Here is an 18923-nt window from a genome sequence, read left to right as displayed (position 1 = left end):
TTTTAGATTCACTTTCATTTTTAAAATATTTATTGACTGCCTACTATGTACCTGGAATTAAGGTAGGTGCTAAGGCATTCTTTTAGGTTAAATGGTTTAGTAAATGTAGAGTGAATATATCAATTAATTAATTAATCAGTTAATTAATTAATTAATGGTTTAACAGCAATTAGAATTAGAGAAAATGAATAGTGCTTAGGTGGAGATCTTGAATAACTCTCTACAAATATCCTTGGCTGACTCAGGAAAGTCCAAGTCTGTATTTCTTCGCCCTTTCTGATGACTCTCCAGGGATTGAAGTCTTACATTCAAGGTCAGTCTTTCAAGTTTACTGTGAAGCTGTAATATTCATGAGGTGGTCCATGGTCACCATGAGAGAAGATCCTGCGTCAAGGTTAGCTTTGACTCACAAAACCCCTCTTACAGGCAAGAAGATCACAGACAATTCTATGGAACAACCTTGCAACGTCTGCCTTTTCAACAAAAGTTTTCTGCAGAAAGTTGTCAACAGAAATCGAATAGACTCCAACACAGGATAGTGTATTTACTTATGTATGAGCTCTGGCACATCCTATTTGTCAACCTGAAAACTAAAGATCTTAAGACGAGCAATTATAATTACAATAATGTAAAAAAAAAAAAAACCAAAAAAAAAAACCTACGTTTTTTAAGTACAGAATAAAATAAACACTTATTCTTTTTAACAGTGAAATTCAATAAACATGAGCCCACGGTGTTTTGAAATAAAAAGGCAAAGAAATACACTTTTGTTAGGACGTGGGGATGGCATTACCATGCACGTGCAGCTGGATGTGCTGCTGGGCTTCCCCCGCCGCATTGGTGGCCACACAGGTGTATCTGCCAGCATCTTCCATCAGGGTTTTGGCAATCTGTAGGACTCGGCCAGAAGACAGTATCTAATTGGGAGCAGAAAGCATAGCAGCATTTGGTACTTAATCTTGGACTGGAAAACCTTTTTGGAGATAGACAAACCCATGTAACTTTATAATATCTAATGATATTTTTATGCCATTATCTTCATTTTCTCTTAAAAGATTAGAGCCAGATCACTTCATCCTGCACGAGAAAATAGACTCGTTTGATTAAAGAGCTTTTCTTACTGATTGGAAAATGCAAAATAACCCAAGGCTAGCCTGCTGGTAGTCATAAAACTCCACTGAATAAAAGGCTTTAGCACTGTGAGTTATGTGATTAAAATTTAAGCTATTTGAGAAAACACGGTCACATTTATATCACACTTCATAAAAAGTTTTAAAACAACAATCTTTTTTTTATTATTAAATGGTCATGGGGGCCAGAAAAAAAGTAAAAAAAATTATAAAGTGTAAATAACGAAAATGCAGATAAATATTTCCCTGTTTTTCCTTACGTCCCTCTTAAACTTATTGCAAGTGTCCTCCATCATTTTGGAACTGGTGATTCAGTGGTTATTTTTTGAAACTGTCTACTCAGAGGCTACCAGCAACTTCCAATGACAAATACCCAGCAGCCTATGGAGTGAGCTCATCCTCTCTTCTCATCATCTATAGCCTTTGGCATTGTTCACTGACCATCTTTTTCCTTGAATCACTCTACTTTCTGGGTACTGAAGACACAGTATTTTCCCTCAGTTCTCATTCTCTGACTTCCTTAGATGACTTTACAGAATCTGTCCCAGAAAAGAGGAAACTAAATTTTCTGGTAGTTTTCAGCCAAACTCTTGGCTTCAGTGAAGAATCCTGTGCAGACTCCTAAATTTACAGTGTTGGCCTCAGCTTCTCTCCTGAGCTCAGCACTTGTGGTTCCAGCTATCTGCTGGACAGGTTAGCACACAAAATTTAACATGTCCAGAACAAAGCTTATAATTATTTCCTGCATCTCTAAACCTACTTCCCACTGCATGCTTCCAACTTGGTTTAATGGCACCCACTCTGCTCCCAGTCGTCTAGGCTTTGGAGCCCACTATGACTCTCCTATTAACTATACCACTCGATGTTTCTCAGATCCCCTATTTTCCATCCTCACAGCCACTGTGGGATTATAATAGCTTAATTTATATTCCAGTGTCTCCAACCTCCCAAACTCTTAATCTATCTTGCACGCTGTTGCCAGAATAATTTGTCCACAATGTAAATTTGATCCTTTTACCAGTCCTCCCTCAAAGCTTGTTCATGGCTCACTACTTTGCCCAGAATGAAATCCCAGCTCAACATCGCCCTCCAGGCTTACCACATTCTGACCCCAAATGATCTTCTCTCCATACACTCCCATGTAAACTCCCACTATTCTCCAGCCATACGTCCTAAATATGTTAAGCAGCACATTCATATGTTTATATTCCCTTCTGGATTTTTGCACATAGCCTTTAAATGCCATGATTTCTTATGACTTTGAACTCAGTCAGTTCTTTCTCCTATTTCTTACCCTTTATTCTTCCCTTGGATCAAATCAACTGTGACCATGGTTTCAAATATCATCTAAGTGTCGGCATCTCCAGCCAGAGCTCTCCTTTGAGCTCCAGGAACATACTCAGTGGTCTACTTGACATTTTCACTAGTTTGTTTCAAAGTCAACTCAACCCCCAAAATCTAAAACTCAAATCACAGGTCCCTCTTCCCTCCACCCTCCCCCGCCACAAACTCGTCCTCTTCCAGAGTCTCCTATGTCACTGAGTGTCATGACAATCTATGCATTTATGTAGATTAGATTCCTCAGTTTTCCTTGATACTTCCCTCTCCCTCACCTTTCATAAGCCATCTATCACTGAGCCCTAATAATATAAACAATAAATAACTCTCAAATCTAACCACGTATCCTCATTTCTATGGCCAGTATGTGAGTCCAAAGTTCTATCTTCTCTCTCCTACACAAATAAATCCTAATTGATTTCCACATATCTACTCTTGATCCTTCAATTCATTCTCCAAAAGGAGCCTGAGTAACTACTTAAAATGCAACCCTGATCATGTCTCTCGTCTCTTAAAACCCTTCAAAGATTTCTCATTGCTTTGCAGTAAAAAGAAAATCATTAATATTACTTAAGTGCCCCCTGCCTGCTCTCTCTGGTCTCCCCTAATAACACTCATTCACTCTGGCTCTCTGTTCCTCACTCCACTGGCTGCTTTCAGGTCTTTCAGAGGTGTCGTCCTCTCCTTTCCTTTAAGTTGCTTGCCTATGTACACCTTCTCTGACATACCCTACCAGTTCTCTTCCACTAATTCACCCATCTAACTCCTGCGTCTTCTTCAGATCTCTGCTCAAAGGCTTTCTCCATAAATCACTCACATGCTTCAAGGCTTTCCTCATTATCTGTTGTCACACCTCTCTTTTTTTCTCTTAAAATTACTCATTACACTGTGCAATTATATTTTTGTATGATTATGTAATAAATGTCTATTTCCAGTAAACAGTTGTTTACTTGCACTATGTTTGAAGGCTCCATACTAAATCTTTCAATAGCCAAAGTATAAGATTCCTTCCATTGGGTTTGCAATAGGAATAATAAATGAACAGGTATCCACCTATTGTACTGAGAAAAGAACTCAGCACATCCCTCCCTATTGAAAACGTATTACAAGCCATTTTCATGTACACATTAATCAAATAACTTGAACCTAGTAGCAATATGTTTTAATCTGAATTTTAAATGCATCATTTAAATTATCTAGGTTTGGAATCTATGTATCTATCTATCAACTATCTATATACTTAACAAACATGTACTGAGATACATTTATACACCAGTTATATAATCTCTGCCCTCTTGAAGCTTATAACACTGGCTAAAATATATTTTTCAATTAGGTCTATATAGATGTATCTTTACCTTAATCTTAGTTTATGATGAACATATTGGGGATATTCTTAGTATTGATGAACACTGTTCATTCATAAAACACCGATTTTCAATAGTTAAGATAGTCATCAATCAAAATAACAAAAGTACCAACTAATAAAATAAAAACTGATATGACTGTTCAAGTAATTAGTCTTTAATTAACTCCGTTCTTCATATGAAAATATTAAGTTAAATGCTCTTAATAATGCTTAGGAAAACACATATTGTTTCAATAAATTTTCAGCAAAATCCGTACGACAGGAAAATCTACGATTGGGAAAGAAGTGTGTGCTGCTCCTGGAAGATTTGTGTAGCTTTCTCATTTGGGGCTCACTAATATTTCTACTTACTCTGAAGTTTCCTTGGGCAGTGCTCACAGGCTGGCCATCTTTGAGCCATGTAAGGGATGGATTGGGAATGCCGTTGGCTATGCACTGCAAGGTGATAGGCTTGTATTTCACTACAGCTCTCTCAGAAAGGCCTGAGGATTTGATTGTTGGAGGAACTAGATGCAAGAGAGGAAGAAAGTAGAATAGAAGGGAGAGAGGGATAGAGAAAGCAGAAAGGAGGGAAGGAGGGAGGGAGGGAGGGAGGGAGGGAGGGAGGGAGGGAGGGAAGGACAAAGGAAGGAGGGAACAAAAAACCATAATCAGTGGGGTCAGACACTTCAAAAGCTGTATGCAAAACGAAACTGGAAACTGTAAAAATGTAAACAAAACATGAAATAATTTTACCCCATGCACTTAATTTATACTTTAGCGAGTACTTATTTCTTAGTTATAAAACTCTAATTCTCAAAAGAATGAGTACAATATATTTGCAGTGGGTGTTTTTTCCCTATTTATTGTGACCCTCCCCTTCTCGAGAACTCCTTCATTAAATCAGCACCCATATTTATGGTGGGTGACCCTGCCCCCAGCAAGGCTGATGGAACCCAGGATGGCAACTTGCTTTAAGCTGGCCCTGCCAGCTTCCCTCACTCAGGAATTGGAACTGAGACTGTGAAACAGGATAGCTATATTCCATCACGGGACTGAAAAGGCAGGAAAAAAGCGTCTGCATGGAGAGGGGAAAATGAACTTGACATTCATAGAAACCTCTGCGATGACTTCCAAATGGCTCCCCGGTCTCTCGTTCCAGTCCCTCCTTCCCAAGCTCTGCTGGCAAGCGAGACACATACAACCTGCCAGAAAGTTGCTTCTGTTGCTGCAGTAATGGTTTTCCCACTCCTGTGCCAGTTTTGTGAATGCACTTAGATGCCCTGGATCCTGCATAACACCCTCAGCCTCCATTTCTGGAAATGACTCTATTCACACTCCCTCCTGCTTTGGCTAAACCCTTCAAGGCTGACATAGCCCTCTGATGTAGGAATTTTCTGCCTACCTCTTTTATCTTACGTAGGATCATTCCTCAGACCTGGCATTCTATGCAGAATATCCTAACATTTCAGTTCTCTATGCATTCACATGGTATCTCTTGGATAAGTGTGTTAATAAAATGACTAAAATCTACCATTATTTAATTCAAATTCCCCCTTTTTTTTCATCCTCACCCAAGGATATGTTTTCATTAATTTTAGAGAAAGAGGAAGGGGGGGGGAGGGAGACAGACAGATAATCAATGTGACAGAGAAACATCGATTAGTTGCCTCCTGTATGAGTCCCAACCTGGGATCGAACCTGCAACCTTTTGGAGGGATACAGGATGGCTCTCCAACCAACTGAGAACCCCAGCCAGGTCAAATTCACTTTTTTTTAATTGTTGATTTTTAGAGAGAGAGAAGGGAGAGGGAGAGAAAACATCAACATGAGAGCAAAACACTGATGGGCTGCCTCCTGCACACTCCCTACTGGGGATTGAGCCTGCAACCTGGGCATGTGCCCTGACCAGGAATCGAACCTGCAACCTTTCAGTGCGGGGACAACGCCCAGCCAACTGAGCCACACTGGCCAGGGTCCAGGGTGAAAATCCACCATTCTTTACATTATTCTTCCACACCTCAAGATTTATCCAGAGCTACAGTGAATTAGCTAATGAAACAATGCAAAAATTAATTTTAAATGAAATGTTCTTGTCCCTTCTTCAGCCTACCATGAACAGTCACTTCAAATTCCTTCCTGTGGTCTCCAGCAGTGTTGGTTGCCACGCACCGATAAAGGCCTGTATCTGACACTTGGGCCTGGGCAATGACCAGTTTGCGTCCATTCAGTAAAATCTTGAATCCATCCCTTTCATCAATTAGCTGGCCATCCTTCAGCCACCTATATAAACAAGGCAAAAAGAAGTATGGATATGTATTTAAATGGTTAAGTCCCTGGAAAATATATATATATATATCTTCATATATACATATACATTCGTGTGTGTGTGTGTGTGTGTGTGTGTATCTTGGAGGAACTATATTTATTTATATATTTTTATACACATACATATATTAATTCTCAATTATGCATTTGCCTAATTTCCTATTTTATTACTTTATAAAATAAACTGTACATGGGGAAAGGAAAAAAGAAACCCAGGCTAACACAGAAGTTGGCATATTGTTGGAACCCAGTAACCATGTCTTGAGTTCTTCATTCATCTATTAATGTTAGGTTACAAAACGAGGTAAATGCCCCTAAATATTATTTACTTTAAATGTTTAAATAACATTAACTAGCAAAATGAACACAATCTTAAAACATCTGTAAAATAAAACCCTGAAATGATATAGCGTTATATTTTTTCATTTCTTATGAGTTATCACTTTCCATACAGTTTTATAATCCTAGGTGGAATATTTTATTCCCTTAGTTGACTGTTCCTTAATTGCATTTCCTATAGCACTTTGGAAATGAAAGATAAATATTCAAGAAATGCTTTGTGAATGAAGGAATGAGAAAATAGAATCAGTAAACATATATGCCTGTTAACTATTTCCCTAATATGTCTGGTACATTTCTTCTTACTTAGTTGTTCATTAAACATTTCAGGGTCCCAGGAAGAGTTAACAGACTGCTTGATAGTCTGTTTCTATAAACTGGAGATGTCATTTCTAAGAGCATAAAAGGAATGCCTCTAATTGAGCAGATTTAAAGACCCTGTGAGTATCAATTAAAAGTCGCCTTGTATATAGTGTGTGTCTATTAAAAGAGGAATATAAAGAATGTAAATTTATACAACCACTTTTAAGCGATGCAGGACCTCTTTCAAGATAGCTCTGAAACACTCAAATAAAAAAGTGGGAGGTATTTAATAGACATACCAAAACCCTTACATGATAGTTGGTGGGGGAGAGCCTGTCACTTGACAATCTAGCTCCAGTAAGTTATTAACCATCACTATGAAGTAAGATGTTTCATCTCCTCCTTCTACAGCCGGCGGCACTAGAAAACAACAGAGATGTAACATGCAATGAAATGTATGCAAGAAGAAAATACAGCATCACTTTAAGCCACACTAAGTTGGTAAGTATCGCAGTAACTGGCACATGAAGGGGATTTGAAATGTTAAGTACATTTTACAATACACACTTGCCTGGGTCAATGAATGTACTTTTGACATATGGCGGAGTTTTCGCAATTAATCTAGCACTATGGTGTTAGGGATACCATCTGAATATGAAGTTGACTCCTATTTTATGTTGCTTATTTTCATAAGAATAAAAGGAGGGAACCTAAGAAACCGGGCCTCTATTCAAAAGCCTTCAATTCAAAAGAAGTGAGACTCAGGGTTGCAAGATGACTTCCAAGAGACTAAGCTTCCTGCTGCCCATCACGGTGCTCGGCACGGAAGACCATGTTCTCTCCCTTCCTGCAGTCAGATGTGGTCACAAGTGTAAAATGCACCTATGCACTTACAAACGCAAAGGATTCTATCAAAACCAGTGGAAGATTTATGTGAGTTTTTGGATCTTGGGGCTCTAGTGACAAATCCAACACTCAGTAATGTGCAGTCCAGAGTTGAACAGAAAACTAAATTATTCTATTACTGCAGATTATTTTATTCTCCAGGTTATTTTATTTACTGCATGACCAAAAAATAAAACCAAAACCAACTTTACTATGTTTCTATAGATTTCAGAGAGGAAGGGAGAAGGAGAGAAAGAACGAAACATCAATGATGAGAGAGAACCATTGATCAGCTGCCTCTTGCACAGCCCCTACTAGGGATCGAGCCCACAACCCGAGCGAGCATGTGTCTTGACCGGGAATTGAGCTGTGACCTCCTGGTTCATAGGTTGATGTTCAACCTCTGAGCCACACGGGCCAGGCCAAAAAAAAAAAAAAAAAAAAAAAAAAAAAAAAAAAAAAAGCTTTAATAAACTAGTCAGGTTTGGCTAGGAATCTGAGAATCCAGATAGGGGCATCCTTATGTACCTAAGACATCAACGTCGTATTTGATTTCCCTTTCTCCCGCCACACTGGTCGCCACACACACATACTGCCCCCGATCGACTTCCAGGGCACGCGTGATCTCTAGCTTCTTCCCGCCAGCTTCTATGCGGATATTGTCACTGGCTTTCACGGGGACGCCATCCTTCAGCCAGGTGAGAACGGGCGGAGGGTTGCCGGCAGCTTTGCACTCCAGTGTCAGTGAGTGGGCAACAACCACTTGCTTATTCAGAGGAACAGCCAAGTCACCTTCAATCATTGGAGGAACTGTGAGAAAAAAAGTAATATTTCAGGCAATTCTTTGAATCCCCATGAAATAGGAGGACTCCTACCATTCATCCCCGGCTTGGGCCGTTGAGGAAAGGATTTCTTGGGTCAGCTGATCTACAGCTATTCTAAGTATTTGTGGGATATTCTATACCGTGTCTGGCTTGTGCAGGGCAAATAGAAGAGAATGCTTTTAGTCCTAACAATGACTTTACCTTCTGCATAAAAACCAAATGGTCTGGTAGCCCTAAGTGCCACGGCCAAATGGTTGGCCAAATGAATGGACTGCTTCCTGCTAACGGTAACTTTTAAAAACATTTTTTTCCAAATCATGGGACAAAGTCTTCTAACTCCTACCCATGCATATTGAAAATGATAAAATCCACCAGGACCTTATTGGTGAATGAATTGGAAGTTGGCCTATGAGAAGGCAGAGGTGGAAAGAGAGATGATGAAAGCACCTATTTGTTCCTTACCATAAACGTCCACGTGGAACGATTTTTCAGCAGTTCCAGCAACATTGCTGACATGACACACGTACGTTGCTGAATCCGAGACCTGTGCTCGAGGGATATGAAGAAACTGTCCTTTATCGATATAAAGTGCTTGCGAACTGGATAGGATCGGCTGGCCCTCCTTATACCACGTGACAGCTGGCATGGGAAGCCCGCGTGTTTCACACTCCAGCTTAATTACGCTGTGGATCAATGCTGATACTTCCGTGGTGACATTCCCTCCTTTGATACTGGGTGGAACTACAAAGGGTTTCAGAGCAGAAACAAGTTTTCTAGGCTTCAGCATCTGCACAAAATCTCAAATGGGACAGGTGTTTAAATGGTGCACTCAAAGTCAATACACATTCAAGACAATGAGGAAGCCTGTGATTTATCTGCTGATAATGATTTGCCTGTTTTGTCCATTTTTTTCACCCTCCTTCTGGGTTTCAGATAAAGCAGAACGTCACAGCTTTCATTTCAGGGGTTCATTTAAGTCCAATAGACATAACAGCCTAAGAACGTTACATTTACCAAAGCAAAACAAAGCGAAGTGCCACTTAAAGTAGATATACATGGGCTTGAAATCGGGCCAAGGGAGCAAAATTGTCAGGTGTGGTACTGCCCCCAAGAAATACTAAAGGTCTAAGTGCTTTCAGAACCAGCTACTGGTGATCACTGTGGAGTCTTTAACTTTTGCTTCTTACTTTTTCTTGGACCTGCCAAGACTTCACTCACTGGACTTTACTCGTCTAATTGGCTACATGTGTCTCTTCCATAATTCAGCAACCACATGCCTGGCTTCTCACACCACATGGGGACTCTGCTGTCGGAAAAACAACTCCAGTGGCTCAAAACTGCTGCATATTCTGAACGTGGTCATTCCAGGATTGTGCTATAATTGCAACGATTTAAGAGAAACCAAATGGCGTGTGCCTGACTTAGTGCCTTCACATTATTTTATGACACTTATTTTATTTCAGAACAGGATGTTTTGTGGGATGTTGTTCTTACGCTTAGACGAGGGTTATGGGTCTTTGGGAGAAAGATGACAGAGGTAAAGCACTTTCTCAGTCAAGGGTACATGCTATCAGCACACTCATCCTTGATGATGCTACTTTGACAACCCGGTCAAGGCAGATTTTGCTAGGTTTCTTCGAGTGTAGAGTTGCTCCCTTTCGCCCTGGTCTTTGGAAAGGAATCACTCTCCCCAGCTCATACCCATGGGGTAAAGTTATGTTCTACGTCCTTGAGAGGGGAATACCTATATAATTTATTTGGAATCGTCTATATGGGAGATTTGTCACTCCTCTTCAATTTATTCACTTATCCAATCATGTATTTAAATCAATATGGACTCCTGAAAACTTATGTTTGGGGTTAAAATATAATACTATATTATTTGTTTTGTTGTTTGAATTGTCCCAGTTTTGTCCATTGGAAGCTATTCCAGTTGGCTCCTATGTCCCTTTGACATACCCATGTCATTTTATTATTTTAGTGCTTTCGAACTTTCTGGTCCCACCACATGCTCCAGGCTGCCTGCATATTCCTGCCCCTGTCCTAGAATTAACCATTTCTCCAAGAAGCCTCGGTTCCTTTTAGTGGAGATGATATTAGAAAACAAGACCTGGCTGCTGAGCAGAGTACCTCAATGTTTTCTGATAACCATTCTTAGAACTAGTTCACAGTGACAGACATTCACACACACAAATTTTTCTCACACATTATTTATGGCGAGATCTATTATACTTGGATTTTGACAAATTGACAGGTGTTAATGACATTACTTAGTTGGTTGTTTTTTTTTGTTTGTTTATTTGAGGACTAAATGCTAACTCTGAAGAAAGTGAAGAATAGTCTGTATAAAAATTACCAACAAAAATGTTTTCTAAGAAGTTGAAAAAACATGAATCCATTATAATCTGAAGTGGAATCTGCTAAGATGTGTTAAAACTGATGGTAAAAGAAAACAATAACAAAAAAAACTAAAATAAACTTATGTTGGAAAAATATGGGTGAGGCTGAAAAAGACTAAGACAGATTTACAAAGCTTATCCTATCTAATAAAGAGGGAATATGCTAATTGACCATCACTCCATCACAAAGATGGCTACACCCACAGCTGAGGCCAAGTTCCCATAAGGAGCCTTAACAAGCAATCAGCAGGGACCTGAGGCTATGCCCTCCCGCACCCGGCAGGGCTTGATAGGGATCTCAGATCGCGCCCCCCACCCAGCAGGGCTCGACAGGGGACCTCCAGGTGCGCTTCCTGTCCTGGTGCTGGGCTAGGGGACCTCAGGCTGCTTCCCCCGCCCCAGCACCAGGCCGGGGGACCTCGGACTGCACCCCCCGCCCGGCAGGGCTAGATAGGGGACCTCAGGCAGTGCCCCCCAGCCAGCGGGTCTTGACGGGGACCGGAGGCTGCACCCACCCTGCCGGTGGGGCTTGACAGGGAACCTGAGGCTGTGCCCCCCTCCCAGTTCTGGGCCGGGGGACTTGAGGCTGCACCCCCCCGCCTGGCGGGGCTTGACAGGGGACCTCAGGCCATGCCACCCACCCAGCAGGGCTTGACAGGGGATCTCAGGCCGTGTCCCACACCTGGCAGGGCTTGATGGGGGACCTCAAGGCACAACCCCACCCTGGTCTGGGCTGGGGGACCTCAGGCCACGCCCCCCATCCTGGCACTGGGCCAAGGGACCTGAGGCTACATTCCCTGCCCGGCGGGGCTTGACAAGAGTGGGAATGGCCGGGTCTGGATCTAGCCCAATGCGGGGGTGGACGGCCAGGTCTGGATCTCACGCGATTTTGAGGCAAATGTGGGTAGGCAGGGACTTGACTCTGAGTCCCATGGTGTGCTCCAGATTCTGACAAGAGGAAGGTTTTCATATACATTTTACTAATTTTCTTTCATCTCTGACACTTCTATTATAGAGAAAGGGCAAATAGCAATATTAAATTATTTCCTCTAATTAATCCCCTTTTAATGTGCACGAATTTCATGCACCGGGCCACTAGTTAAAATATAAGGCATCAAAAGTCTATCTTTATTGCTTATATTATTTATTAGCAAACACTGTGAAAAATATTAATATGTTATTGAACATATTAGTGTTCAAGGTATATTTTATTGGCTCTTATGAATTTAAACATCAGTAGTTTCATTTTTTTTTTCAGAAGTAGGTGTATAAAATCACTAATCCTACAATATAGTAGTTTAATTCCTTAATGGTGGTAAAGTTACATTATAATTTTTTGAACTTAAAACTTAGACTAAATTTATTTTCTGAATGAGAAGAATTGTCTTCAAATACGATTACTGAATACTGGAAGATTTTGAAAATTAGTTTGGCTATAAGCTTGATAATTTTTTAAAATGAATTCAACCTAAAATTAGCAGACAAAAACAACATTTAAGTGCAATATTTATACTGTGTTAGTCATTCTGTTGTTTGAATCACAAGAATGGTCAGCTGCTTAATACATTTCCCATGCACTCGATTCCGCTACAAATTTGCAGTGGATATATTTTCTGAGCTCAAATTTCAGTTTCAGCAATGTTTGTCAGACCTTGATGCAAATGCAAATGATGAAGACTTTCTAAATCAGCTGGGTAGCCTAATTAGATGATACATCAATGAATCCAAAAACACAGGTTCAAACAACTGCCTATCCTCCATAAATGTTTTACAAAGGAATAGCATTTATAATTTAAAAGATTGTATTTGTGAAATTGAGAAAAATTACTCAAAGAACATTTCCAGTTGACAGTAGAACAGTATAACATCCATCTATTGCTTAAATTTGCCAAATAAATGCCACTTACAGTTTCAATTTAATTTATGTATACTTTTTCTGAGACCCCGTCCTTCTGTTTGTGAAAGGTTGTTAAAGAGAAAGGTTATAAACACATGCACATTAAAATGCACTGTGCCTTTTTAGAGGGTCTTTTTTTAAATATGTCCCTTTAAGGATGTAAACAATTGGTCTATGTATATACCAACCAATTAGGAAATCCATGACCTCTTAAGTGAGATCACATAAAAACCACTAAACCACTTGAAAAAAGCCCATACTTACTGATAAAATGCATTAAAATCGGATGCAACATTCTAGCCTAAAACACATAAAGACAGACTGTTCATTCTAAAGTAGCATTCTAAATTATTCAGTCTGAATAAAAGAACAGTTAATATTAGCGTGAACCCTGCTTTTCAATTTATACGGAGAACTAATACCAGTGAAAAGCACAGGAAAGTCACACTTACTATGGACTGTCAGTTTTATATCCTTGGCTTGCTTGCCAGCTGCATTGGACACAGTACACTGGTAGCGCCCCTTGTCACTTCTCCGTGCGTTCTTTAGATGTAAAACTTGTCCTCTGTCTAGAAGTTCAATATTAGGATCTCCCAAAAATAAAGGCCTAGAAAAAATAAAATTTTATTCCATGAGTCCATTTTTATTTTCCTGTATTTCCTCTCTTCTTAATCACAACAAAAATCATTGTCAAATGAGGTTAAAAATCAATGTTGAATTTTTCAGTATAAATCTTTTTTAAAAATGATGTGATTAGTACTCCTACTGAGAAGAATGGAATTATTAAACCACTTCACTAATGCAAGTGAGATAATTGTCACTTTAAGATGAAGAGTTTCTTCATTTTGAACTTAGTGTTGAATAATATTAATAGAAAACTGGCAGTATCATTATCTACTTCAGTCATTCATCCCTCCCTCTTTTTCTTCTTCTGGTTGTTTTGCTTTTGTTTTGTTTTGTTTTTTGGGGAGTGGTGTTTGCACAGCCAATATTTCTACTATCATTTAGAAAAGAAAAACCAAGAGTATAGGAGCTTCAGGCCAAGCAATATAATTTTTGAACCAATTATCACTATATCAATATCTGGAAAAGTATTCACAATAGAAAAAATGGTTATTACTTACTAAAGGCAATGACTAGGACAACTTTTCTAAAAAGTAGATATTATAGTAAATATGAATGGTTTTTTATTCATAAATACTGAGAGATATTTATGACAAAAGCAGCTCATATATAGTTGTCCAGGAAGTCTTTTTCTGCTATACCGAGCCATTTACTGACTCTTAAATGTTCACTTTATACAACTGGCAACAGCTTTACTTAATACTCAAAGCATCATGGTTATTAAAGTCTATGATATCCCAAGAGTCATCTCTTTAAAAATCCATTGGTCTTCTTTTTAGGAATACTCACAGCTAGTTTTTAAAAAGTTGCAGTGACTTAACCACAGGATACCTAATTAGAAGCATTGCTATATTAATAAGCCACTAGTCAGACTACAAGATTAAATGGAAACACATTTAATTTCTTTGCTAGCATCCCTTACTACTTCTTGCATGACATTTTGTATAAAGTTTTCAAAAGCTAAGAGAATAAAGTACTTAGTTTAATGCATTTTAACTGTTTAAGGAAGTGAATACCTGATACGGTTATTCAAATTTAAATAACTTAAAGTTTTACTAATGGTTAATTATGCAAGTAACATAATAATTTAAAGAAGTAAAAAATGTAAGCATTATAATAAGGAAAGGGCTTCTTGGTTTATTAACCCCTAATGTGAGTCTTCTCTCTAGACCTCTCACCATTATCAGTTTGGTTTGCATTCTCCCATGTTTTCCTAAATATTTTCACCCATACATGTATTTCCAAGGGAATCTAACGTTTTTGAACATAAATAGCACTGTGTTCTTGTTCTACTTTTTACTCAATAATAGCTATGGAGATATTGTTGATACACAGAGTTTGATCTTACTCTTTTTAACTGCTGCACAGTGTTTCCTAATATGACGGTGTCGTGTCGTGAGTTATCTACCCGTTTTCCTAGTGTGGTGCTTTAGGCAGTTCTTGCTTTTCTGCCATCACAGCTTTGCAGGGAATATCACCGAGATATTATCATCGAGGGAGAACATCCACATGCAAAGGCCGTCCTGTGGACACCATGGCTGCTTCCCGCTCTAGATGCTGAAGGTGTAATTGCTCCGTGACAGCACAGGAGCATTCCCAATCTTCTCTTTTTAAAAAATATATTTTTATTGATTTCAGAGAGAGGAAGGGAGAGCGAGAGATAGAAACACCACTGATGAGAGAGAATCATTGATCGGCTGCCTCCTGCATGCCCCCCACTGGGGATGGAGCCCACAACCCGGGCATGTGCCCTGACCAAGAATGGAACTGTGACCTCCTGGTTCATAGGTCGACGCTCAACCACTGAGCCACACCGGTCAGGCTAGAGCATTCAAATCTTAATAGCACCAGTGTCTTAACCACATGATACTTAATTAGAAGCATTGCTATATTAATAAGCCAGTAGTACCTTTCATAGTACCAGTTCATATTCTCTAGCAAATACATGATATTTTTCAAATTTCACCTTTTTATTTTTGCCTGGCTTGTGAATAATAAAATCGTATGATTTTTATGTACATTCTCCAAATTATTGAGGGTGAGCATCTTCTAATACATTTATTGCTTCCTTAATATATTTTTAATTGCCTGTTCATACCTTCCATCCATTTTTCTATGCTGTTGTTTGGCTTACTGATCTTTAAAAAGTTTGCATACAGTCCTTTATATACACTGGAAAGTTTTTCTCTGGGCTGCTCAGGTCTTAGACACCTGCTCTGAGGAACTACTCTAATACATGAATTGTGACCATGCCATGAGAAATGAACTCTCACGAACAATACAAATCATGCAGTTACATCAGTGTGGGCAAACCTCAACAGACCTTGAACTTGAAGTCTAAGAAACATCTGACTGCTCTTCTGTGGTTGTTCCTTTTTGCCTGTATAGAGAACTAGCTTAAGTATTGCTATCTTGCTGTTGTAAACAAATTTTCTTTTTCCTTTTCCTTTTTTTTATTTTGTTAATCCTCACCCAAGTATATTTCCATTGCTTTTTAGAGAGAGTGGAAGGGAGAGACAGAGGGAGGGAGGGAACAAGAGAAGGAGCAAGAGAGAAAGAAAGAGAGAGAGAGCGAGCGCGATGTGAGAGAGATACATCAATTGGTTGCCTCCTGCATACCTTGACCAGGGCCAGGTAATGAACCTGCAACCCAGATATGTGCCCTTGACCAGGAATTGAACCTCTGACCCCGGGGTACTCAGATCGGCACTCTAGCCATTGAGCCACACTGGCCAGGGCAACACATTTTCTTTTTAAATAATTCAAACAATTCCCATATCAAAGCAAATTCACTTCTGCATTTGGAAGTTACTTTTTTTTATTTTTTTAAAAATTCTTAGCCTGTGGAAAGACTACTTCATGTATATATAATAAACTTGAGTTTCATATGATTCTAAAATAAAATCCCCAGCAATTATAAAGAGTCTTGTAATTCATAAGAACGAAAGGTATTGTAAGGCTTTGAGACCACTTTTTGAGCAATATTGTCTTCTGTCATGCGCATTCAATAATAGTCCGTGCGGTAAAATAATTAAGAGAAAATCCATATGCGTTTACACATCGATTTCCTATATATACCATTGTAACAAATACAGAAAAGATACTCACTTGCCATCTTTGAACCAGTCAATCACTGGGAAGGGAGTGCCCTTGACCTGGCATTCAAGGCTGGTGTCGTGGCTGAGGACAACTGAGACTTCATTGGGGGAGTTGGCACCTATTATGGTGGGTGGGACTTAAAGACATATTATCATGAAAATCTATAACTTTGCAAAAAGAGTGGGGGGAAGGAGATCAGATGATCAATGATTTCTACAGTATTTCAATAAGATCTTACTGTTAAACATATCACAGAATAATCTTTTTTCATATCACATTTAACCAAATGTTAAATTCAAGTTCAGGAATACATTCATGAAAGACTTGATAGCAGGACAGTTCTTGGTAGTACAAAACTCATTTTGCTCATTTTGAGGAGCATTAAATCCATGTACAGAAGGAGTTTAGAATATGAGTGAGTAGTGAAGCTCAGACAATTTACTACTGCTATACATTTTAATGAATGACATAACCAATGTCAATCTTATAATGAGTGTTCAAATTTTACATATCACACCATAGTCCTGCTTAAAATATATCACCCCTGTCTCTTTTACAGGGCTCCTACGCTAAAACTGGATCTGAGTATAGTGTTGGCTCTGCTAGTTTTTATTCTCAAAATTATCAAACATATTGAAGAGTTCCTGTACACTGTCCTGACCTTCGAATCTTCTCCCTTCACATCGTGCTAAGGCAGTGGTCGGCAAACTCATTAGTCAACAGAGCCAAATATCAACAGTACAACGATTGAAATTTCTTTTGAGAGCCAAATTTTTTCAACTTCAACTTCTAATGCCACTTCTTCAAAATAGACTCGCCCAGGCCGTGGTATTTTGTGGAAGAGCCACACTCAAGGGGCCAAAGAGCCGCATGTGGCTCTCGAGCTGCGGTTTGCCGACCACTGTGCTAAGGTGCCTGGTTCTTCATCTTCAGGGAAATGAAGGGTTTCATCTCCAGCTGTTAAAGGGTTTCAGTAGGTGAGGGATACGATCAGATTTGTGTTTTAAAACCATGCTGGCTGTTGCATAAAGAGTGGATTCCCATGGCAAAGAGTGGATGATGGAGTGAGTTAGGAGGCTATTATATGGTATTAACGCAGCTTATAAATGATACCTTCACAGTGGAAATAGAAAGGAGTAAATAATTTAACATGGAATTAGGAAACAGACTTAAGAGGATGTAGGTTTAAGGAGTAGGGGAGACGGAGGCAGGAAGGAGTACCAGGTTCTGGCAGAAGTGAGGGGATGGGTGGAGGTATTGGTCACTATGATAGGAATCACCACAGGTGACCACAACAGACATTCGTTGAGACCACTCAGTTCACCATGCCAGAAAAGTCTGAGCTGGAGATAAAAATGTGGGAGTCCTCAGCACAGACAAAATTCAAAGCAAATGTCAAGAGAAATGATGCCAATAGGACTAACGGCAGAAAACATTACTTAGATTTTATAGCCTATACTTAAATATAATAATGGTAATGTTGGTACAGGAAATGCAAAGTACCTCAGACTTTGAGAAGTTTAGTGAGGAAGATTAATTTTATATTATAACAGTTTGTATGGTAATTTTAATGCAGCATCATCCCTACTTCCACCCCAGACTTATAAATCACATGCCCATTTTGGTGAGCAAAATACTGAGAAGAGAGGAAGTCATGTTATCACTATGTAAACTCAAATTGGCAAATATAATTTCACACACTAAATTATAAAATTTTAAATTTATGATTACTGTTAAAAATTAAAAATGTTTTCTAACCCAATTGATTACAGTTATTACCTGTTCTCAGAATTCTCCCCCATTAATTAGAATCAGAGCTGAGGTGATTTAGTTACAAAAATTAATTAGAAGGCAGGGAACGGTGCATTTTCTACCATCCAAGTTCAAGTACAACCTAGTAGCTTCAGGAGATGTCGACAGCACGAATGGTACTTACTCTGCCTCATCCTACACAGTTACTACCCAGAGAAATTCCTGCCTACCTAACTGGAGAAATTGACAAGTGTTGTAATTTACTATTTTATGTATAAGACAGTACCAAAAATGCATAGATGTCTCTGTGTGATAAATAATACCTTTTAAATCTCCACACAATATGATTCTGTTCAACAAATATTAATGACAAAAATAATGATAGAGTGATAGGAAGATATTTATCCTATCAATTTATTTTTCTCTTTACTCTTTCAGTCAGCTCTATCGTATGTAAGAAATGCACCTGATTTGTAGTGTCTTTAAAAGAATGTTTTCCTTACCTAGCACATCGATGTTAAAGTACTTCTGAGAGGAGCCTGCAACATTAACTGCTTTGCAGGAGTATCTTCCCGCATCCTTTGGAGTGGCTTTGAAGAGCTTTAATATCTTCCCATTGTTCACAATCTGAATAGTGCTGCTTTCAGTCACCTTTAA

At 39.1% G+C, this 18923-nt stretch overlaps 1 protein-coding gene across 2 annotated transcripts in view; it reads right to left on the bottom strand.

Annotated features, from left to right (window-relative positions):
- HMCN1 (hemicentin 1) overlaps window positions 1-18923 on the bottom strand; it is a 379828-nt gene that overhangs the window by 139242 nt on the left and 221663 nt on the right. For both annotated transcript variants that reach the window (XM_079760677.1, XM_079760678.1), the window contains exons 28-36: window positions 18770-18917; window positions 16524-16650; window positions 13244-13398; window positions 8958-9236; window positions 8200-8481; window positions 7098-7206; window positions 5930-6099; window positions 4189-4343; window positions 794-917 (exon numbers count right to left, since the gene is read on the bottom strand). In XM_079760677.1, coding sequence (XP_079616803.1) covers window positions 794-917; window positions 4189-4343; window positions 5930-6099; window positions 7098-7206; window positions 8200-8481; window positions 8958-9236; window positions 13244-13398; window positions 16524-16650; window positions 18770-18917 — 1549 coding nt within the window. The remainder of the gene's footprint in view (window positions 1-793; window positions 918-4188; window positions 4344-5929; window positions 6100-7097; window positions 7207-8199; window positions 8482-8957; window positions 9237-13243; window positions 13399-16523; window positions 16651-18769; window positions 18918-18923) is intronic.

This window comes from Cnephaeus nilssonii (genome assembly GCF_951640355.1).
Source record: "Cnephaeus nilssonii genome assembly, chromosome: 21".
Classification (NCBI taxonomy): Eukaryota; Metazoa; Chordata; class Mammalia; order Chiroptera; family Vespertilionidae; genus Cnephaeus; species Cnephaeus nilssonii.
This window is presented reverse-complemented; position numbering and strand designations above follow the sequence as displayed.